The 24,588-nt window shown below is 35.7% G+C and overlaps 1 protein-coding gene across 2 annotated transcripts in view; it reads right to left on the reverse strand.

The window, feature by feature from the left end:
- The window catches only part of COL28A1 (collagen type XXVIII alpha 1 chain), a 56,410-nt gene extending 40,718 nt beyond the window's left edge, over positions 1-15,692 (reverse strand). For both annotated transcript variants that reach the window (XM_083873922.1, XM_083873921.1), the window contains exons 1-11: positions 15,489-15,692; positions 14,629-14,781; positions 13,579-14,138; positions 12,922-12,942; positions 12,207-12,263; positions 10,907-10,960; positions 10,346-10,387; positions 9,673-9,699; positions 8,568-8,612; positions 6,925-6,969; positions 6,570-6,623 (exon numbers count right to left, since the gene is read on the reverse strand). In XM_083873922.1, coding sequence (XP_083730048.1) covers positions 6,570-6,623; positions 6,925-6,969; positions 8,568-8,612; positions 9,673-9,699; positions 10,346-10,387; positions 10,907-10,960; positions 12,207-12,263; positions 12,922-12,942; positions 13,579-14,138; positions 14,629-14,761 — 1,038 coding nt within the window. In that variant the 5' untranslated portion in view covers positions 14,762-14,781; positions 15,489-15,692. The remainder of the gene's footprint in view (positions 1-6,569; positions 6,624-6,924; positions 6,970-8,567; positions 8,613-9,672; positions 9,700-10,345; positions 10,388-10,906; positions 10,961-12,206; positions 12,264-12,921; positions 12,943-13,578; positions 14,139-14,628; positions 14,782-15,488) is intronic.
- Between the last annotated feature and the right edge of the window lie 8,896 nt (positions 15,693-24,588).

Genomic DNA, 24,588 nt, shown 5'->3' on the forward strand with positions numbered 1-24,588 from the left:
AGAGCCTGAAGACAGTCTAGAATGGATAGGGATGGATATACCCACTGCAAGAGGTGCCAGAGAGAGAAAGAAGGCAGAATTGGATTTCTGTCATGCCAGGATGTATGAGCATACTCTACAGAATGAATCCAAAAAACATGCAAAGTTCAAAATGTATTAAAAAAAAAAAATCTAGCAGGTAAAATATATTTCAGCTGTATGAAATGCACCACTATGCCCTGTGCACAGCAAATGCCACTCAGCATACTGCCTCCAGCAGATAAAACTAAACCTCTGAAATGGTGTAGGAACTTGTTGCATGCTGAAAAATGGTATTTGATAAATACAGGCTCATTTCTCAGCTGCAACAATAAGCCAACACCCTTTATCATAGTTCGAAAATGCTCTCCAATTTTTTTTCCTGTCATCCAAATGGACATTCTGTTTCCTGTCTACGTTGACAGCTTCTGACAGAATTTCCCAAAGACAGTAACTCTAAGGGATGCTTCCTATCACAAACAATTCATCCCTGATGATAGAGTCATGCCTTGAATGCAGATGGGAGTCCTGCTGAAGTTAGTATTTTTCCAAAAGCTGTATTTTTTAACTGTGATAAAAACATTACACAGTTTTCTTTCCAATAACTGGTGTCATGCGTCTTGCAAGGGCTGCTGCTGTAGGTATGGTACTGGCAGGTGCTGGGGTAGGGAGTGTAAGAACCCCTTGTGATAAAAGTCATGTAGGGGAGTATGAAAATGTGGTTCTCTGAAACACTTTTTTTCTGGATAGAAGAGGATGCCTGAATGTTAATAGAGAACGGAACTCAACCTTCTACTTAACTGCATACAAAACTTGAAAACTTAAATGATTCAGTCTATTTTAAAGACTGAGTGTTTCAAACTTCAAATGGTTATTAACAAATCTGGGTTTTATCTTCTGTGGTCTTGGTGCTACAGGTAATGTGGAATTTATGAAAACCATTAAATTCTTGCACTAATATCACATTGTCTACATGTAAAGAGAAAAGTCTGCTTTTCCAAAAAGCTTTTTGGCAATAATTTTCTTTGTTTAACACTTTGCTCACATTCATTTTTCTCTCCTTATTAAGATTTTCCTTCAGGTGGCATGTAATATCATCTGGAGCAATGGGAAGGAAAATTACACTTGAGCTGAGCTTAATGTTTTTACATATTGAAATTGTACCATTTTAAGCCCGGAACATACCTAACAGTCTAACCCAAAAAACCCACCATATGCCCCCTCCAAATTGTTCATTATGTTTGGATGAGTTCCAGTTAGTGCCAAAATAAATTCTTTCCTTTTCAGAAAGCTCATATATATTATAAGAAACACAAACACTCTGTATTTCAGTCTACAATGTGATAGTGATTAAGCTACAGTTAAAAAAATCTTTCAAATGTAATGATTTTATCTTTAAAGTAAACACTGGCAACAACAATGCAAACAAATTTAGATATTTTAACAGATGTTATTGATATTTTGTATTTCTAAGTAAGCTGAAATTTCTAGGAACTAAACTTGTTTACAGGAAAATTGGATTTTTTCAGTCTCCTGGGAAAGTTGTAACTCACCACATAAGTGAGAAAAGAATTCATATGTCATCAGTTTGTTCTGGGACAAGTATTCAGGAAAATATGCAACAATAAATTTTTCACAGAATTGTCCCAGGATGATTTTATGGGAATAACTGCTTTAAATATCCTCATTCAAACTTAACCTTTTCCTTAGAAGTTTGAATACATGTCTATTAATAGAACTTTAGCCTTTAATTGAAAATCCTATAACACAACTCAAATTTTCCAGGGAGGCTCCTTACTACAGCAGTGGATTTTAAGAATGTCAATCTCAGCCTTTCCACGAATATATTGTGATTCCTAGAAATATGTACTTTATATATAGTAGCTGGTTAAAGAGGTCAAATAAACCCCTGAAATGATAACCACAAGTACTCCCTACTCATCACTTTTTTATGAGTGGAACACAGGTCATACCTGGTTTTCATTCCTCACTTCTATGATCTGTAACCATATAACTCAGTTTGTAAATTATTCACAGAAATTTGCGAATAGTCACTATCATTGTCCTCACTAAAAAACACATTTTCAAAAATTGCCTTTAATATACTCTTATGGAACCTTACTGGGGATATAGCATAGAATGCATTGTTATTGGTTTTGGTTTTTTAAAATAAATATTAGTTAAGCATCTGAAAATAAACTAAAACCAGACAAAATAATGCCAACTACTCTGAGTAAATCAATAGATATATGCATGCTTAAAATATTTTTTTATCCAACACTTAGAGTACTAGGGACCCCAATTTAGCTTTGCAAAAGTGCTATATCTATTACTAGAAGTCTGTTTTCCAGAAGAATCTTGGTGATTCTGTTTCCTTCCTGGAGAAGAAGGAACCAAGATGAATTAAGCCCTTTTGTGTTACAATGTTGGATATTTCCAGGGCTGTATTGCTACTGAAGGGCAAAGCTGTCTTCTAATGAGAACACAACAACACAATATGTTAGTAATTCCAGCAAAAGACATGAAGTAACCAGTTCAGATACTTTTAAACTGTATTAACCAACTGAGTTAACAGATATGTAGAACCTAAGTAGGAGAATTAAAGAAATCAGGTTACTGGGAATATCAGACAATAGATAGGATTCTCACTGAACAATGTTCACGGTCATTATTGCTTATGATAAACTATATTACATTTACAGAGCAGAACCAAGTGTGGCATGGCTTTTCTCTTTGCCAGCTTTCTGTTTCTTTTACTTTTAGTATTTTACTAAGTGAAATAGTGTCTTCTGTGTTTTGGAAACTGTTGAATCATCTGGAAAAATCGTATCATGGGCCATCCTTGAGTTGTTAGTAAGACAAGGAACACAAAATCTGAGTTCCTTCTCCTATAAGCTTCAGTATGACAAGAATTGAATGTCTCTGCCTTAGACCCAGGGCTATAAATTGGTGTACTGCAAATTCAATTAAGTAAATCTGTGTGAATTTTTTTTCCCATTGGTTTTCCTTGTAATTTTTTTTACATTTTACAGCTGAATGAGATACACTTTGATCCAAGTTTTTATTATATGTTACAATATAGATAATATGTGATGGCTGATGAGATTGAAGAGTGCCTTAAAGTGAAGCAAATGTCTAAGAAAATAAAAAGCACAGGTGTGAATAATATTTCTTTTGGTATTTCAAGTTAGTGAAACAGACAAAATAGCATAGAATTTGGCTTTTAAAATTGTTTTCTTTGATAAATTTAACATCTTTGTATGAAACTTGTCAATGGGCAATAGAAAGTCAGTAAACCAGGAAACAAGCAGAAGAATCTCTGTCCTCTGCTCAGGATTTGCTCTAGAAACAGGAACAAGTTGTCTAGTTCAGAAGACCTGTCTTCAGGAGATAACACAGTGAAAATTGCCAGTTCCCTACTCCTAACTCTGTTTGAGTGAAGTGCCCTGTAACCCTCTAATGTTTTTCTCTTAAAGTCATTATATACTGTGCTGTAAGTTTACTGTTAGCATGTTAACTGTGAACAGTTCAGTATTTGGTTAAATGGAAATATATTTACTCAGGTAAATTAATAACAACAACAACAACAACAATAATAAACATGCTTTATGGCTTTTTAAATAAAAATGGAGCTAAAATGTCCCATTTGAAATACCTTGGCCTCTTTATGGAGGTTTTTCTATATGGTAATAAGATTATTTAGGTGTTTTTGAGATGTTAGAACTTCATATAATTGCAAATAAGAAAAAAAAATTAAAAATTTGAATAATGGCAAAACCTGGTTCTGTTTAATGCTACACTGAGCTGCCTTCTGGGCAGGATATAAGCTGTTTAACATATTCACACAGTTTGAAAAGAGGGTGGAAGTAAAGTGATGAAATTTGCTTGTAATTAAAGAGGTCATTAAAGATAAGGACTGATTATGAAGTGCATTAGAAAGAATAAGAGGTTAAGGATGTGATTCAGCTCCATATGATCGCTCCCGAACTTTCATGTCTACATGGAAAGAGCTTGGCAGAGTTCCCATCTGTGGAAGGCTGTTCAGTGCAGGCAGTGGGACTTACAGAGCTTCAACTCACTACTGGCAATACAATAAAGCAGTATCATCAGACAGAAAGTATTGTGCAGTCAGTGAAACTTCACACGGAGAGATTAGCCAGCAGCTTGAGAATAAGAAAATGCATATGAAAAATAGAAGTAAAGAATGAAAAGTTTCTTTAAGTAATTTCTTGGATAATATTTCTGGACACCATTGTACCTTGCTTCAGACAAGTCAAATTGAATTAGTTGAAGGTGAAATGCCACCAAGCCTCTCCTGCTGGTGGCTTCCAGAGCCAGTGGCACCCAGACAGCACCCAGATGACACTGTCCCTACCTGTGTCTGCCACCTGGCACTGCAAAGTGAAAGGATGCATCTGTACCCGTAACCTGCATTACAGAGGGGCGGGATGCACTGAGCCAGCCAAACAGATGGGTGCACTGTAAACTCCACAACTGAGACCCAAACCATCTGTAGGCTGAGCTTGGTCTGGAGTTTGTATTTCAAGGAACTGAATCTACTCCTTCAAACCTCAGCATGGCCCAGTAACAAAGAATAAAAGTCCAGCAGTGTTGCTCTGTGTTATGTCACACCGGTACCAATGACACCAAGATGAAGTCACCAGTTCAAAAAGCAGAAAGTATTAGAATGGAAAGGCCAAGAAATTGCACGAAGAATAGACTTATTTATTTTATCCAAGGCTATTATAAATAACTGCCACTTTTCAGAGATATTGTATTATGTGTCATGAAAACTAATTTTAAAAGAGCAATTTAATAATCCTTCTCTGAGGACAAAAGATATTGGAAAGACTGCTATATGTCTGAACCAAAAGGCCTTGACCTTTACTAGCTGAATGGCTGTTTATTAATCTGAAAACAACCACTGATTATCTGTACTGATCATCAGAAGATTTTTCACTCATCTCAAATAAGCTCCAAAATGCCAAAGGTTAGCTTTGGCATTAGGTATGGACATGAGATAACCCTTAAACATACCTATGTTTCTTCTATACTCCTTAAGTATAATTATCTAAGTGTAATAGCTAAACTTGTCTGGCAGTATTTTTATTATTATAGATGTTTGAGCATGGAAAAATCTTGACCATAGACTTTAAACAGCAGCCTGGGGAGTTGAAAGTTGACAAAAGAGGGAAGTTTCTTATTCTTAGTGAAAATCGGCAGCTAAAGCCCAACAACAGACCATAAATTTTGTATCCATGTAGATGGATTCAAGAGAAAGATGTTTGTATTTTACAGCCATAAAAACATGTGAAGAGACTGACAGGAGAACATCCAAGAGTCAACAAATATGGTTTTGTATATAATAGAAGTATCTGGTTCTACTGTTTTGGACTCCTCAGTGTGAAATGACAAATAAAAATTACTGTCATTTGCTGTGCTGAAGTTAAAGATAGACAGGATTTTTCCACCACATGTATGAATAGCTTCTTTCAAACTCATCATCCTATTTCTTTTTCCACTTCTGAAGTACTCTGCAGCAGCTTTCCCAATCAAGCATTTTGTTGAGAAGATGAAGAAAGGAGAAGAATGAAAAAGCATTTTTCAGGAGGAGGAAAATCATGATGGATGGCAATATTCCAAACTTTTTATAATAAATCTTTCCCATATTTAAATTTATTTCTGTGAATTTTCTAATTAAATTGTTGCCTAAGAAACAAAATATGAGTGTTTATATAGTGCATCTTTTACAAAGCATCTTTGTACAAACTTGTTATATATAACTTAGATTAGCCAGGCTATCAATGATCCTGTTGTAGAAAGTCTTTGTATCAAACTGATAAATGAAAGATCCTTCTGTACCAAACACTGATGTTAATAACTCTCCCATAAGCAAGACAACCATATTCACATAAAACAATTTCCCAAAGTTTTGCAAACCAGAAAACTTCCTAAATTAATCACACACTTTATTCAACTGATTTTGCTTGTCCAGGTGCAGTCATGAACTCTAAATTATCTATTTTAAATATTCCTAAGGCATTAATTGTCATAAAATCTCATACCTCAACCAATTCCAAAGTTGTCATGAGTTTTTACAGTACACAAGCAATTAAAAATTATCATAAATACTCAGACTGAAGATTTTAACTTTCATGTAGAAATACTTAAAATCTTCAAACACAGGCATTGTAGGCAAAAATATTCTAGAAAAAAAGCTTTCCAAACGATGGCAAAAGTTAAGACACATGAAATTCTGACATAAGTGCTATGGCTCTAGGGAGGTCCTTGGTTGCATCCCATTGTGACACTTCCAAATATTCTTGGAGACCCAGATAAGAAAGCGGGTACATGTGCCAACAAGACCAAGCCTTCATCACATGATGGTGCACCACCCAGGTGGGGACATTATTGCTGTGCAAATAACACTGCTAATTAAAATAACTACTGACAAAAAAGGATGGTAGAGTATAAAGTTTCTACAGAGTTTCTGCATCCTCTTTCCCTATATAAATAACATATTCAACTACACATATACAACTACATCTTACCTTGTTTCCTTGAGTGCCTTTTGGGCCTTGCTGACCTGGATCTCCCCTGATACCCTACAAAGAAGTCAAAGCTAAGAATGAGCTGCCTTTGAAGACACATATAAATTTGGGGGGTTTATTTCCCCTGAATGGGGTACAGTAGGACAATTCTATAGGACAATTCTAAGCTCTAAAGGACAAGAGTTTTCTGCCTCATACTCTGCAAAGGGCCCAACACATTAAATATCGTTAATATTCAAAAGCCAGTGCTGGCAGAAAAACATGGCTGTTTTTCACAGAATTTACAGGTTGTGTGCAAAAGAAACCTACAGAATGCAATCTTCCCTTTTTATTTGATAGCTTTTAGTTCCCTTACCTGAGGTCCCCGAGGTCCTGTAGGGCCCACAGGGCCCAGCAAACCCTGAGGAAAAATTAGATTCAATTATCAGAGGAAATTTCAATCTGCATTCAAATGCCAAGCACTTGACACATACATGTAATGTCTCAAATCTCAGTTCAGGCATTTTCTAGAGACTTTATTCTCTCACCAGAGTACTGCTGCTCTCATACTGTATTCAGTAATTGCGTGTTACATTCCACCCTCAATATTTGGTTAAAACACTTTTCATACACAACAGGCATAGTGAATCAATACTTAACTTCTTAGCTATTTGATTAAGAAGTTCTTATTTGCTACAAGGTTTTAAATTTATTTCCTAGAAGGATATTAGATACAGAATTCTTAATAAAAATGCTGCAGTGTCTATACCAGAATAACTTCAGCTAACTTTGGCTCACTAATTCAAACTGCTGATCAGCAGCCTGATAGAATCACACTAATAGTTCACAAAATCCATTAAAAATTCATCCAAAAAAATTAAAATGCCATGCTTTTTTGTTCCACTAGCTGCGATTTCTCCATTTAATGAGTTCTTACCAGTCATCACCAGTGCAGATATTCAAGAATCTTTCTGCTTCAATGTTTTTTGTTTAGTCACCATAATGTATATTCTATAGAATTTCACTTCCACTTGAGTTATAATTTATTTCTAAAGCAAAAATAGTTTCAAGCAAATTTATTTATTTATTTATTTATTTAATTTATCTTCTCTTTTATTAGTAAAATCTCTACAGGCAAAGGCACTGGCAGACTGCTGCATTTTTCAAGACATGTGTCACATTTTGAACTTCTAATAACCTTGACAAATTTAGCAGTGATACCTATGCAAACACACCATTGGCTTCCCCCCCTAGAGACTAAGAGTCAGAAATTTTTAACAGTTCTCTGCTCCCTGGCATTTGCTCTCAGGCCAAGCATCAGCCCCCAGAAAGAGAGATAACACCACTCAATTCCAGCCCATTTCCAGCCCAACTACACAAGCAATGGACAGTACAAACAGTGACATGCTGACACAATGATGGCCACTTTTGGTAGCATACAATGTATGACTTGAATCACTTCTGATTTCAAAGCCAAACAGAAACTGCCTGAATTTCAAGCTTGAATAGCATTTGAAAAAGCTCTGATATACAGCACCAAAACTACTGGATAAGTGCAACATTTTCAAATTGGACTCCCAATCATGCTTCAATATCCATCACCCCAGTTAAACATTGAATTTGCTGAATTGGCTATATGTGTCTTGTGTCTGATTTTGTCTAGCCTAGAATGTTTTCTTTAAAAATAAAGCCATAACTGTTATGTCTTCAGGATTTGTGAATGTGAAGGTGGGAATTCTGGAACTGACTTATCCCCTGCAGAAGACAAAGGTTTTTTTTCATCACTGTCCTCAAAAGAAACTAAGCAAGCAGATTGCTGGCAGCCCCGGCATGTTTTCTATATCCAGATTTCTTGGCTGCTTTGATAATGTTCTTCGCCAGCTTCTGAACAGCTTCTTTTTAGCTTAGTAGACATTCACATAACGTCATATGTGACATTTCAAGATGTTTTTATGAATGTTACATGATTTGCTAGTATCTTCATTAACATGAAACAGCTCAAATAAAAATTATACTTACTATTTCTCCTTTTGTTCCTGGGGGTCCACATTCTCCTCTTTCACCCTTTATAACAAAATCAAAGGGTTCACGGCTAAACAAAATGATTTGACTACACTACATGCATTAAAGACTCTGCAAGCAGTAGCAAGAGGTTTAGTTGACTCTGAGGACCTGGAAGTGGCATCATCATATATGGTCTGTAGAAGATAAGATCTGCTCTATTCAAGATAGGTTATTTCTGAAAATGTCTGCAAAATGTCCAACTTATATCAGAAGATAATACATTTAATATCTGATAAGTTTTCCTGCAGTTTTCCACCTCACTGCACTGTCTCCAGAGATCCTTTCCATAACAATTGTGAGATTGCACATATGGAATGAAGAGAGAATTAAGTGTTTCACTGATGATTTAACACCTCAATACACACATCAAAAGTAGACCTATGAGTCTACTGTTCCCATCTTCATTAAATCTTACCACAAAATTGACTGAAGCATTTTACTAATGAATACAAAGATTCATAGAGGCACTGCTTTTATTAACAATGTAGAGAGATGTGTCAAACCAAGAAAAATCAAAATGGTATTGTCTCTGTTTCATTTCTGACTATGATAGTCCACTTTGCAATTCATGTCTAGAATCCTGCAAGTCACTGAAATGCATAGTTTTTTTATCTTCTTAGAGAGATTATGTTGAAATTTTTCCTGATCAAGCATTAGCTCTTGCAAGTTATAAATAGTTTGAAAGTAAACTTCCTCATGGTAAGTTTTTCAAAAGCTGTTGATTGCCACATTATGTTTGTAGTAAACATTTTCTCTTTCTTTCCACTTAACCTCTTATTCAACCCCTAACTTTCTTTTCCTTGCAAAAATTGTATTTTTGGTCATTGATACTTTTCTTTTTTTATATTTGATTACATTCCCTGATTTTGTGGGGGTTTTTGTTTTATTTCCAGCAATCCAGTCTGTAAGCATTTAGATATATTTTGAAATTACTTCTAGGGATTGCATTAGGAGCTTTTATGACAAAAAGAAAAGACAGAGTCTTTTTCCATTCTTTCACATACACTGTCAGCAAGTGACAATTTATTTTCAGACTACTTCTATTCTACAAAAAACTTACCTTGTCTCCCTTGTAGCCAGGAGCGCCCTATTCAAAAATTGAAAGAAGGAAAAAATCATAAGAGAAAGCAAAGGCCTAACATACTGCTAATTTAGGTAGAAAAAGCCCCAACCTCCCCAGTAAAGAACAACATTTCAGAAGTTTAACAATTCATAACAATAAAATATATTTCTGAAATTGTTTAACATATAATTCTCTGCAAATCTAGATGTGTATTTTTAACTTATATATTAGCTGTAAATATGTCACTCAGTTTGCCAGCCTCCTAGTAGATACATGCTGCCATTTAAATGTAACTTTTAAACTGAGTTGTTCTTACACAGTGAGTAGTGTTAATCATTCTCCAGTGAATCAACAAGAATTCTGAGAATTATCAGTTGTTAGAAGCCACTAAAGGACTATATAGTGCTTTTATCAGGTCTGTCTTTGGGATAAATCTAATGCAAATCAATTCAAAATCACACAGCTTCAGAAGTTCCTCCTCCCAGCAGCATCTCATCTCTGCACATGGTTAGACTGCTTTCTGTCAGTATACATGCTTCTGTAAACCAGACCTTAGTGTAGCTGCTTTAAATCATTGAATAAAGTAGACACATAAGAAATGAAAATAACATTTTTAGTTGAGAAAATGTGAAAAGACAGAATTTGAGTTAGCATTGTAGTAGTCACATACCCCTTCACCTTTCTCTCCATGATCTCCTTTTTGAGCATCACCCTATTGGAAGCAAAGGAATACAACTGAAATATGTATTGCACTTTCATTTATCCCTATTGCACTAAAAACCAAGAACACTGTTATAAAGCAGAACTGTTTTTCCTATTTACTAATGTAAATGCTTCATACTTCCTCCTTCCACAATAAAGGATACATATTTCCTGATCATTAACATAGAAAACTCAACTATTGTCATTAGATGACTGAAATCTTAGTTACTAGAGTGAAGCACTCTGATCAAGGGATCTGTGTACTGTTAGAAAGCTCTGTGGAAGCTAAAGAGCCTTCAGCTATATTCAGAGACCTCTGCTGTCAGAGAAAAACTGGAATGATAGGAGTGCTAACTTGATAGCAGTTTAGTTTTAAATTTTTGTCTCGCACGTCTAAAGCAACTAACTACAAACTAGCAAACCTCAACATTTAGAACTTATTTTAACGTACTTTTCCTTTGCTATATTCACATCTATGGTTTTAATAACTGGATAAAAATTTGCTTTATTTATTTTAAATTCATATTACCTTGTTTCCTTTTGGTCCTGGGTCACCTTTCTCCCCTTTGCTGCCAGAACTGCCCTGAAACAAAGCAGGAAAATGTGATTATCATTGTGAAGATAAAATTTTCCAGCTTGTCTAAGATTACATTTTAGTCCAAAATCATTCTGGAATATGCTTTGGTAGAAACCCCCACTGATTCAAGTATGGTACATGTGATACAATATTCATTAAGTTAAACTCACTCTGTTATTATAAGGTATCTACAAAAAAATTTTTAAACAATATTCAATAATAAATAAATTTTCTACAGAGCATCTGAAAAATCTAATCAGGAAGGCATTACAGAAAACAAACACAGTTCTTCCTTCCCATTTCTCAATTAACCTCCACTGTCTCATCTTCTCTACATAGAAAAAAACTGTACAGAAGAGTTTAGGGTCAATATTCAGCAGCCCTAAGGAAAAAAATAACTGCACCATTTTTTTATTACTCTTTGGAGGATCATGATAGTGGGGACTAGAAAGTTTGGTGTATACACATCTGTATAACTGGCTACATCTAATAATTTTGGATAAAATAACTCAAAATTTCTTGGATCTAAAATTTGAAATTGCAAACAGAAGTTCTGGTGCACATTATCCAGATGCACATTATCCACAAGGATTGAATGATAAGCCCTGGTGTCATAACCTGCTAATGGTATGGTTGACCCCTTAGAGTCTAGGGAGAAAGACAAAAACCTCTGAATGTACCTTGCTTGTCTCTGGGGGAGCTATTAAAAACAGAAAAATGATCAGAGAGGTCACCCACTGTCTGAACTCACACTTTTCTGTTCCCTACTAGAGCCAAGAAATATGTGCTGAAGTGTCACAAGAAAAAAGAGAGTGTTGGAGGCAGAGTTTTATACCTTTGCTCATATATCCATTACCCTCAGACTTTTGAACCTTTACCCCTTACAAAAATAGAAGTTAGTGGTGGGTGAAAACCTTTGTCTAATGGACCGTGCCCTCCCCATTGCAAGATTCAAGAATAACTTTTTTATTTGGGGTCCAAAATCATCTATTCATCCAGTGTTTTATTACCCAATAATAGAAGTATATTTTCAAGATAGTACCTGACTATGGATAGATTTTTTTCTGAGCTCTTTTAAGAGTGGCCTTTCACCACCATGATATGCTAGACTAAATAAATATTTTTTCAGTACGTGCACAGCTAATGTCTTGTTTTTTACACAGTTCACATAGTAACCAATTAAAGTACTGTCCAGTACTGATCTTGATTAAAATTCAAATTCTTGAGCCTATTTAAAGAAATTCATACTTACTGAATCACCTCTGTCTCCTTTTACTCCCTTTTCACAAGTGCAGATCTTCGGCTTACACTACAAGTTTAATAGAAAGATAAAGGAGAATGTTTTCCAAATATATAATTTCAAATATTTAAAGGAAAAAATTTTGGCTTTGTCTAGCCACAGATTAAATAACGTAATAGTGAAATAATATGACATTAATGATGCTCTAATATATTTATTTCTCATGTAATCAGCATTAAACTTCCACACAGAGCAACCATTTATTTATAACAAAATAAATTATATATTTATATATTTATTTATAACAAAAATAAATGCCTTACTGTAATGACTGCAGTCACTGTAATTATTACAAATGTTTAAGATAGCATATACATAGTATACAGTACTGTAAAACTTTACATAAATTTTCAACGATTTTAACACTGTTATTGTTATCTAACAAGACAACAAATGAATTTGCATATCTTGCATTACACCTATTCCGCTCCTGTAGGAGGAATTTTTTTATGTCTTACTGTTTATCCTACTCACTAATGAGCTAATAGCATAGATTTCTCAGGAGAAAGGACAGAAGAAAGGCAAGAAAGTTAAAATCATGGTCAGAAAATTTAACAAGAGATGAAAGGTTGAATAATCCTCAAGTATTGTTGCATTAGAGAAGAAGCAGACTTTGGGAAGTCTAGTGTCAGTAACAGTAATCAAACACAAAACTCAAAAACCATACCTGCTTCTGTAGCAAGGCTTCCTGAAAATAAAACAAAAATATTACTTTCATATAGATATGATTTAATTTAACAGATTACTTATTTTTTCTCTCTAGTTTATAGAATCTCTAAGGCGAATGGTAGAGATGATAAATACCTTCATCCTTCATTCTTTCCTCAAAGGGGAAGAACCAGTCTATGGAACTACTCGTACAGAAAAGAGTTCTTGGTGGGGAGAGAGGGTCATTCCATGTGACACATATGAGAATTAATGGGATAGCTAAACAGACAGTGTTAAGGCACAGTGCTAACAACAGGGACTGTGAAAAGACTTACTAATCAGTAAGTAGGGCCTCCTTTGGAAGGCCCTACAATCAGAATATATAGGAGAAGGACTCAATGATTATGCATGAGATCAAGCTAACATCTAAGATATTTTCATATGTTCGAAGACACACTCTGTGTGCTGGGAAATGTGGTCAGTTCAGCTGAACTACTATTATCCAAGCACACAACTCCTTGAGAGTGGCTGGCATAAGGAAGCTCCATCTGCCCTGACTCCTGCTGTGGCAGAGAAGGCACCACAAAACCCTCTGTCTTCAGGGCTTACCAAATCAAAATTAAATGAAATCTGCCAAGGATAGATAGGTGACAAGATTAACATCAGCATAACTTACCAGTTCCAATGCAATATCAACTACCAGGTTCTGATCATCCAGGCATAGGACATGTTTAGAGGATGAATCACCAGATATCATGCGTAATTTTTCTTCTTGGACTGCTTTTTTAGAAAGGCCAATGGTAATAAAATGTATTCCAAGACTTCTAGCTGTTGTGGCTATACCCTGGACATTAGGGCTGTTCGGATGATCCACACCATCCGTCATCAAAAAAGCCACTTTTACACTTCTCTTACGACTTTCAGTCTTAAACAGCTGAGTGGCATTTGAAATTGCATAATAGGAATAGGTGCCGTGGCCAATAAAGCCCAGAGAATTGATTTTCTGCTTAAAATTCTGGACATTTTTCCAGGCTGTAAAGGGATGATCAATGCTGACTGTGCTGCTGAACTGCATACTTGCTAGTTTGACACTATACATGTGAGACTTGACTGGCTTCATCTGGAAAATGCTGTCAGTTATGTTTTGAACAAAATTCTTCTGTAAATCAAACAACTGATTTTTGGCACTTTCTGAACTGTCCAAGATAAAGAGTATATCAATGAGACACATATCACCTGTAAGGGAACAAGAAAGTTAAATCTATGAATGATGGGAACACCTGCACAATAGATTTTAGATAATTCTCTGCAAAAATAATTTTCCCAAAAATTCCTCTCTCTTCCCATTAAAAATTCTAAGGATAAATTTCACTGTAAAAATCCAATAAATTCTAATGAAAACTGTCAACTTAGGGTCTTGTTTGGGATTGTTTTGTATTTTCCCCCAATCTTGATGGGATTATTTTAGTATTTTAGTTGATTTTGTATAGAAAATTTACCACATGAAATTTCAAACAAAAAATCAGGTTTCTTATAATTTCTCTTAACAGATAAGCATGTCCATAAAAATCACTGGTCAAATTGGAATCCATGTCCAAGTAGTCAAAAAGTATTTTCCAGCTCTCAAAACAAATCACATTTTACGTGTTAATTACTAAATAATTATGCTAAAAAGCATGGATACATGCAACACAGTCAATCAGAAGTTTTAAGAAAATGGTTTTACCTTCATCTTTTGGTATAGGAGTGTAAATATTTGCTCCTTTCCTTCTGTTTTGCCCATGTATTATTTGGTTTGTTAACACAGCCAGAAGTATAAAGCAAAAGAAAAATAAGTTTTTCCTCATAGTGACTTTCATCCCAAAAATACTTTTCCTTCCTGTTAAAAGTAAAAAGCCACCTGTGAATATCTCATTAATAGAAGCAAATAAATAAATACAGATACTTAAAATACATACTTGTGGGAAGCTTAGTTCTAGAGAAAATATATTTTAAAATGATCATAAAAAGTCACTGTGTAGGTAATTTAAGCACAGTAACCAGCCCCACCTCAACTGTAACTCACATGGATAGTAGAACTTGTTTATTACAGAAGAAATATGCGGAGTATAACACTGCCTTTTCTTTCTTAACAAAAGGTCTGGAGAATCAGTATGAACACCTTATTCTTCTAAGAAACAGTGGCTTACTAACAAAATTCAATACATGATTATATTATTAATATTACATGGATATTACAGAATATGTGCAGTATTTTTCATTAAGACAATATTATATTAGATTGACAATATGCAGATAAAATAAAAATTAGAATGTTTAAATGAGCTATTCAGCATATTTTTAGAGAATACTGAACTAAATTAAATAGTGAACTAAAACTGATTTTCACAAAAAAGCCTATGATTTACAAAAGTTTATTTTAAATATCATTAATAATGAAGACAATATAAATATAAATATATTTTAATATATTTTAAATATAAAATAATTCCTAAATCTTATTTTCAAGTCCATCAAGCAGTTACATATACACAAACTGTAAGTGCAGTCCTCTAAAACTAGAGAGGAAGTAACAAAGTCCCTTACCTCTGAAGGCATCCAGGAAGTAAATTGTGGATTAAAAAAGTTTTCAGTGTAGAAAATATGTTCTGTAGGTCATACTGGAAAATATGTTTTGTTTACCAAAATATAGCAATCTACAAATTATTAGCCTATCCACTTGTAAATGGCTCTACCTTGAATATAGATATTTTATCATTTATTGCTGCTGTTTAGTTGGCCAAAGTTTAAATGAAGACAATTGGGCACTTGTCCAGGGCTGGGCGAGAGACCAAGCCATTTTATTAAAGGGACAGTGTCTGGGAGCACAAGTGTTTCCCACTTAAAGTAACTGTACTTTTCCATTAAAAACCCCCACTTTTAGACAACCTACATCTCTGCCAATCATGTCTTCAGCCTAATGTGTTAATGTTGCAGCACTGGCAAGATCACAAATGTGAAAGCAGTGCAATATCACTTGCAGACTAGAACTGAAGTCTGACCTGATGGTTTGAGAGTCTGCAAAGACTGCAGGACTCAAAGGTGGTAACTGCATTAGCAGCTACAATAATAAAAGACAACAATAAAAAAAATAAAAAATAAAAAATTATTCTTGAGCTGGTTTCCTCAGAAATTCTTCCTGCTTTTTAAATCCTCTGAGGGATCAGACACAGACAGGACATCTAAAAGGTGGATATGAAGGCAGCTTTCAGAATGTTGAATGGAAATTATAATTGCTCTATCTACTGGCAGACCTCAGAGTAAAATTGTGTTATCACAGTGTTAAGTAAAAAAATGGGGTGAGAGAAAGCATGCCAATGATAAGCCTCAAGGAATCATAACACGTCCTGAGGGAATTAAGTGCAAATGCTTAGCAGAAGGTAGCAGACATCCTCTATACAGGCACTGGCTACCAGGTAAGAGATCCCTCAGCACCTTGGTCACAGGGCAAAATTACAGAATATCCCGACTCGTTAGGACTCACAAGAATGTAGTCCAACTCCTAGCCCTGCACAGGCCAACATCAAAAATCACACCGTGTGCTGAAGGAGTTGTTAAAATGTTTCTTGAACAATTACTTGGGTGTGACCACTTTCCTGGAGAGCCTGTTCAGTGCCTGCTCCTGGCTGCCAGGGTGCACTGTCAACTCATGTTCACCTTGCCATCAAACAGGACCTCCAGGCCCTTTCCAGCCTCTTGTTCCCCAGTCTGTCCTTACATCCAAGGCTATCCTGTCCCAAGTGCTGAATCTGGGACTTGCTTATGTTATACTTTATACAAATGGGTATTGCTGAGCCCTCTAATTTGCCAAGGTCTCTCTGCAGGGCCTGTCTGACGGAGTCAACAGCTCCTCCCAATTTAGTATCATCAGCAAATTTACATAGTATTCCTTATAGACCTGTGTCCCTATAATTTATGAAGATGTTGAAGAGCACAGGGCTGAAGATGGAGCCTGAAGAACCCCACTAGTGACAGTCTGATGTTACCTCATTCACTATAACCCTGTGCCTGACCCCTGAGGCAGTTGCTCACCCATCACATGATATGTTTATCCAGCTGTGTGATTGGCATTTTGTCCAAAAGGATCCTGTGAGGGACATAAAAAATACAAAGTATAAACAACTTCACTGAAATCCAAAAAGATGGTATCAACTGGCTTCCTTTGATCAACTAGGTGGGTTACCTTGTCATAAAAGGAAATTAACTTTGACAAGCAGGATATTTCCCTCATGAAGGCATGCTGGCTGTGACTGATGATGACTGTGTTGTCCTTCAGGAGTTTTTCACTACTTCCCAGAATAATCTTATCCATAATTTTACAAGGCAATGATGTGAGACTGACAGATCTGTAGCTACCAGAGTCATCATCTAGCCCTTCTTGAAAATTTGGCCAACATTTGCCAGCTTTCAGATAATGTAAACCTCTCCGGATTCCCAAGACCATTGAAAAATCATTGAGTAAGGTCTCACAATAACATCATCCCTTTGAGTATCCTGGGATGAATCCCACCAGGCCCTACAGAATCCAGCTGCAGCAAATACCACACTAGTTCAGAGTTGGCTCAGATATGCTGACTAGGAGCTTGTAAGTAAGCCAAGCATATTAAGCTTTTAAGTAAGTAGATGACATTTCCTGCTGACTTCATTAAAATGTCAGTGAAAGGGAAAGAATAAGGGGGAAAAGAATAAGGCATAACTGACCAATGAACATACAGTATCTATCTTCATTAAGGTCAGTAGAAACATCCTTCATGTAGCCTGGGTGCAAGGTCTCTCTAGTGATAGACTAAACACTTCCTTAAGCACTCACTTTCTGCTTCTCCAAGGGTAAATCCCTTTATAGAGACATTCAGCTAGAAATACACCTTTGCAAACACCATCATCTATTTGTGTGTGTTGTGATGAGTATGATATTGTATGTAACCTAAATTAAAGGGTGACACAAATACTAAGGAATTCAAAGAGATCTTAGCTCTTAGCAAAGATGGAGACAACAGTAAACTGTTTCTGTTGCTGGTTTTGGCTGGGGTAGAGTTAATTTTCTCCACAGTAGCTGGTATGGTGCTGTTTTGGATTTGTGCTGGAAGCAATGCTGATAATTCAGGGATATTTCAGCTGCTGCTGAGCAGTGCTTACACAGGGTCAAGGCCTTTTCTGCTCCTCATCTCACCCCAGCAGGGAGTGGGCTGTGGATGCACATGGAGTTGCATCCACAGGACAGCCCAGGACAGCTGACCCCAGCTGACCCAAGGGATATCCCAGACTATATGCTATCACTATCAGGATATAAAACTGGAGGGAGCTTGTTTGGGGGGGCCACGGCTCAGGGGCTGGCTGGGCATAGGCCAGCTGGTGGTGAGCAACTGTTTCCATTTGCAGCACTTTTTTTTCTTGGGTTTTGTTTCTCTTTGCTATTTTCATTGCAATATTATTGTCATTGGTTTAAAAAATTAGTAGGTTAATTGGTTGAAAAAAATTAATAAACTGTTCTTCTCTCAACCCATGTGTTTTCTTATTTTTACCCTTCCAATTCCATTCTTCCTATCCTGATGAGGGTGCAGAGTAAGCAAGAGGCTGTGCAGGGCTTAGCTGCTGGCTGGGGTTAAGCCATGACAGGTTGCATGTGAGAGCTGTACCTTTTGCCCTATGACTGTACACAGTACCATTCCTACACAGATTTGTCAGTCTGTTCATGCTCTGTTAACATGAAATGTACTGAAGGAACATGCTGGTAACAGGAAAAAATTCTACCCACCACCACTGCTCACACTTTTCGCCCAGTTCAAGTGATGAAGGATTTGCTGGCCCAGCAGCTGCAGCCTCATCCTAAAGGGCTTCCTTCTTAGAAACCTCTACATGGTCTCCTGTCAAATATGTGTCATCTTTATTGATGCTAATTGACTTCATTAAGTTAATGTTGTCTTCACTACACACATCGAAAACAAAGAATATCAATGGAATACAATATTTTACACTAAATATCTGGTAGTGCTACAAATGATATTTTTTGTTAGCACCCAGCATCTGTTGCATTAGAGACACTGATGATGATCAAACATTTCATCAGCAACAAATTAGTCACACAGATCACTCATACTGTTTACATACTTATTCTTACCCTTATGCCTACTCAGATCAAGACTGCAAAAAGCCTATGGCATCAAGAGCTATGGAAAAAACCTCTGCTTTTTTCCAGCAGTTGGCAAGTTTTATTTGCACTATGTGGAAAAACAGAATTTAATGAATGGACTTCCAGATGTGTTCAAAGATTTCTCACTTATTTTGGGGACGTGCAAACATGCCTCTCATCTGGCAGAAATTAGAAAATGTTAACACCTATGATTTTTAGACATAACAATTTGACTAGTCAAATATACACGTATCCTGATAGTTCTGAGGCACATGCTGTATTTGGACAATAATGGGGTAAAGTTTGGTTGTATTTCTCTGCCTAGAACATCTGTAAATCTGTTACATGTTGGTCTGTAACTGGTCTCTGGGAACAGCCTAAGCTCTTCTTCACTTCTTACTGTATTTTCGAAGTACAGTAAGAATCTTGACAGTTCCACATGAGATTGTTGATTTACAATTCAGGCCTTTTTTTTTTTTTTTTCCTAGTCTTTTTAGTATATATTTTCATGGCTTTGTATTCATTTAGAAATCAAATTTTGGATGGAAGGAATGACTCCAGATTTACAGCACTGTTTTAACATTAATACTTCCTGCAAAGCTTTTCAGTGGTCCTGTGGCTGCCCTGAACCACATGTTCTGAACTAAATGCTCCACATATTCAGCTGCCAGATTCTACTGAATCTGTCCAAATGCACCCATTACACGACCATACTGAAGCTCTAGCCTGTAATACAAAGTTTTACCTGTAAAACTTATTTTATGCTACCAGTGAATTTCAAGTTAAACAGCCTTTAGTTCCTGCATACATGCTAAGTCATATCTTCTACTGGAAAAAGCAATGCATAGCTTTTGTTCCTGGTACATACCTGCCCTCCTTGAATACTTCCTGCTATTCTCATTACTGAAATTCAAAGATGATAAAGAATAAAAAAAAAGAGAGAGTTGACAAAGATAAGAGAGAGCTTCTGTATGAAGACAAAGTAAATTATGATTCTATTGCTTGAAAAGCCACAACTGAATGCCAATGTGATACAGTCTATACAAGTATGAAAGAACGTGAGTATTCCAGAGTACATGAATGTAAAATATCAGAGGATTTGAAATATGGGTCAGTTCGTTTAATAGGCTCAATCAAAACTCATTGCCTTAAATTTATATTTTTTTGCCCTGGTGTGCTCTTCACTCAAAAAGAATGACAATTATTACTATAAAGAATAGTAGATATTTTGTTTTCTGGCTAGGAGACATCACTAGTAAGTGCAGTTTGAAATAAATATTTTAAAATCACTGTTCCTAGTACTAGATATATCTTGATTCAGTGTCATTGCTATCCATACACTGTGCAAGCTAAGTTGTGATTACTTGCCTTCTTAAAACCAGATTGCAGTAAGAGTATCAAAAGGATCACTTAGTTGCTGAATATTTAAGCTATGAAGATATTTATGCTATTTAAATCCTGCCCTCTGGTGTATCTACATGATAATGCATAATGATAGTAGTGATAGTACTTCATACCGGGTGACTCATTCAGCATTTAATCATTTATACACACCTGGTAAAGGAGGCTACTGTCTGGGCAAAACATTTGTGCCCTTGTAGTAGAAGGTGGAAGCTACAGAATAAGACATCAAAAGACTAAAATGCAACACATTGAGGAGGTATGATATGTCTTGGAAGAACTGGTTTTACTCCTTAGTTCTTACTGATCCTGAGATTCTAAATACCCATTTCACACATTCCTCTCTTTTAGATACCCAGATTAAGAGCATCAGTACATCACATGGACCTTCCGAGTACTGCAAAGTTAATGAAAGCTAAAAGTGAATGTGTTGGCAAAGCAGTATGAGCTGTGGAAGTAAGTAGAGTTCTAGGTTATCAGAGAAGTGAAATGACAGTCTTGTGTCATTTGCATAGCACTGGCCTGAGAAGTGTTTTTCATTAGTAGTAAGGTAAATTATTATTTATATTTGTAAGAAAACAGAGCAAGGACTTACCTCCTGGCAGTCCCATTCCTGAAATACCACAGTTTCCATTTGGACCAGGCTCACTTTGTTGTCCCTAAAAAAAAGACAAACACATACCCCTCACCCCCAAAAAAAGGTAAAAAGAAGAAAAAACCCAACAACAACAAACCAACACCAAACCAAAACCCACAAAAAACCACAAGAGAAAAAAAATCCCAAACTCCAATTTAGAATTATTTCTGTAAATGTTTTACTTCACTAACAGCTTAAAGCAAAGATGGCCAAATATGTAGCCATTACAGCATCCACTGTGTAGCCATTTTGTGGCTACAAGAAATTGTCAGTTCGAATAAGGGATTTGGTCAGGCTCAGCAACATGGAATATTGTTAAAAACCAGAAAATTTCATTTTCAAATTCTTTAAACAACCTTTGTAAATCCTCTATGTTTCTGCTCATCATAACATATGATAATGCTCAAGGGGGGTTCTCTCTCTAAGAGCATACAGTTATCAAAACTGAAGAGCTATTTATTTTTACTTTTATTTCATGAATTTTCCTAGAAGAATATGAGTCCTAATTTATAAAAAGCCTTGTTCTCTGTCACATATATCCCCTGCTCTGTCCTTTTAAAATCAGGATTTTTTTTCATGGGTTACCTTTGGACTTTGAACACTCAAACTTTGTGATCCAGGTACTCTTTCAGGAGCCTGGATACCCTAAAAAGATTAGCTAGGACACTAATCTCTAAACGTCCACCAATCGGTTTTTCAATTAATAAAATGCAGTAGTTATCTTCAAAAGAAAAACAATGTACCTGTGAAATTCTTGCTGTATTTATTCCTGTTGCTCACATTTCTAGGCATCCCACTGAATAATAAGTACAGCAACCACCACTAACATTAATGCAGTAAGTGCAGCCGAGAGTTTTTCACTCTTATCCAAGCCTGTGCAGTTGACAAAGGCCATTCTGGCATCAAAAAAAGTCACCTTCCTTACTTAAAAGGCTTTTTATTTTGAATATCTCAATTAATGAATGACCAAGGTGAAAGACCTGGTGGTGGGCCAACTGGACCTACTGGATCCTCTGAACCTTTGTCACCCTGAAAATATATGACATTTGAATAAAGTAACTTGCATTATGTTTTTAACATGAAATTGTATAAAATTAAGTGATAATCCCAACATATATACATAACAAAAGTATGACCTGTGCAAACAGAAGAATTTTCAGTAGAACACTAAAGCCTGGAGGAAACAGTCTTGCAACTCATGCCTATGACTTTGGCAATCACGCTGCTGAATCCATATAATTTGGAATCTTTTTATAAAGAGACATACATTTTATATAGACTGAGAGGTCTGAATTCCAGCTTCAAACTCCTTGTGTAATGAATAGTTTTTTCTCTCACCAAAAATCAGATAAAGCAATGCTACCAGGTATGTATCATGGCATGGAGAAGTACAACACTACATCTGAAACAGGCTGCTAGGCTCCATCAAGCTTCTGCAAGTTTAGGTAATCATAACCCAAACCCAAACCAGTAGTAATGTTAAAAATAGCAATGACAGAATATATACTTTTTCTTTTTCTATAAAGTGAGGAGCAGCAATAGACTTAGATAACTAAATTAAAAATTGACATGCCTTTAAACCCAGTGTTAATATCACATTGCAGTATACAAAGCCCCAGCAGTATTTAGGTATTTCTGTATTCCCCAAAGGATTTAGCTACTTTGCCTAGTTCCCCTTGGCCAGACATGACACAAGCACAACAAATCTCAGAGAATAACATAAACTAAACAAAAACTCAGCCTTCCAGAATCAAATATGAAAAAGCATAACAAAGTTGTAGGGAAAAAAAGAGCTTCCAGTAAATATCTAAAAAGATATTAACTAACCTTGGTATAACTTGATCTCTTAGGAATTTTAAATTTAATTATCTTTAAACAAGAAAATAAGTTCAAAATGGAGCCTTCACTGTACAAACTCTTCAAATGATTAAAAATTCTTAAAGAACCCAGAGATTTGTACATAGAGCAAACTTGGAATACTCTGCAGTCAGAGGAAAGAAAATAATTTCTACATTATCCATGAAGAGAAATTCCTGAAAATAGTTTGAGATACAATGGCATGAAAGCAATTATTACATGTAAATTTACATTAGAAATTTACATTAGAAATAAGCAAATCTTACAAGGAATATAACAGGGACTTCTCACAAGTGCAGGCAATGTCTGAGAGACCAAAAAATGCAGGATTAAAATGAGACTTGATGAAAGTCAAGCTGAATTAGATCCTTAATGATTTGGGAGTTTAAATGTCAAACAATATCAATTACAAGAAACAATGAAATATAAAAATCACTTGTTATTCAATGGTGATGAAGAGATTAATAATCACCTAGGTATAGCCTCAAAACTAAGCAAATATTCTGCATTATTTGCAAACAAAGATGCTGCTACTGGACAAATATGCAAATGTGGAGACAGCTACATGCAAACTAAAAGGGTAAATCAGAGCACGGAAAGCAGAAGCAAAGATTCAAGAGATTAAAAGGTTCAGAAACATTAAAGGAATTCACAACCTCACTAATGAAATACTGCTGCAGTACTTATTTTGAGATCAACATGGGAAATATAATTTCTGTGTGTGGAATAATCAAATATGAAAAATCTATGTCCCAACAGGTCATGTAACATTTCAAGTAACTGTGACACCATGGTCTCTCAGCTGGTAACATTCTTTCGCATTCTGAAACCACGAACAGCTCTTATGTTTCTATTTACTTTGTACCTGTCATTGCAGTAGCGGCATCTATTGCTTCAAAATACTGTCTTTCATTATTAATTTTCCCATAATCTCTCTTGTGCCAAAAACACAGGAGACAGCTCTTCTGCAGCTTGTGCATTTGCTAGTAGTGTATTCGGACCATCAGTGGGGCACAAGAAATAAGTAAGATGGCAGATAGTTAAGCTGCTGATTCCCTGGTACCTGAAAAACCTACTCTTAGAATCAAAGTTAGATAGTGTGATTATTGCAAGTATTACACACATTTATAAAAGGAACTCCCATACTTTCCCATGGAAAAATGTTAGGAATACACAAACCGAATTTCATCTTTGTCACAAAAAGAATCACCAGGTAATTATTGGAAACAGATGTAAAAAAGTCACTAGGTTCCACTTCAACAGCAGCAGAGGAAATGGAATGATGAAAACAAAATAGATAAGCATGAAAATCCAGGCTGCCAATTTTGGTTCTTTGATACATGATAGACTACTTAATCTGAATTACTTTTTTATTTTTCCACACACTTTGGTCTATTTTATTTATCAAAACAACTGCTGAGCTCTTAAATATTTCTGCTATTAAGGGAAAAAAACATATAAGGAAAGAAAAAAAAAAGGAAAATATAAGGAAAAATGCTTTTCAAATGAAAGGAATATTACAAAAAATCTAAGACAATTAGTCGTTGCAGCACTAAATGACATTTATGGCTTAAATTAATGAATGAACCCTGAGAAAATTTAACATGTATTCTCCACTATGC

This window comes from Zosterops lateralis, assembly GCF_965231275.1.
Source record: "Zosterops lateralis genome assembly, chromosome: 1".
Classification (NCBI taxonomy): domain Eukaryota; kingdom Metazoa; phylum Chordata; class Aves; order Passeriformes; family Zosteropidae; genus Zosterops; species Zosterops lateralis.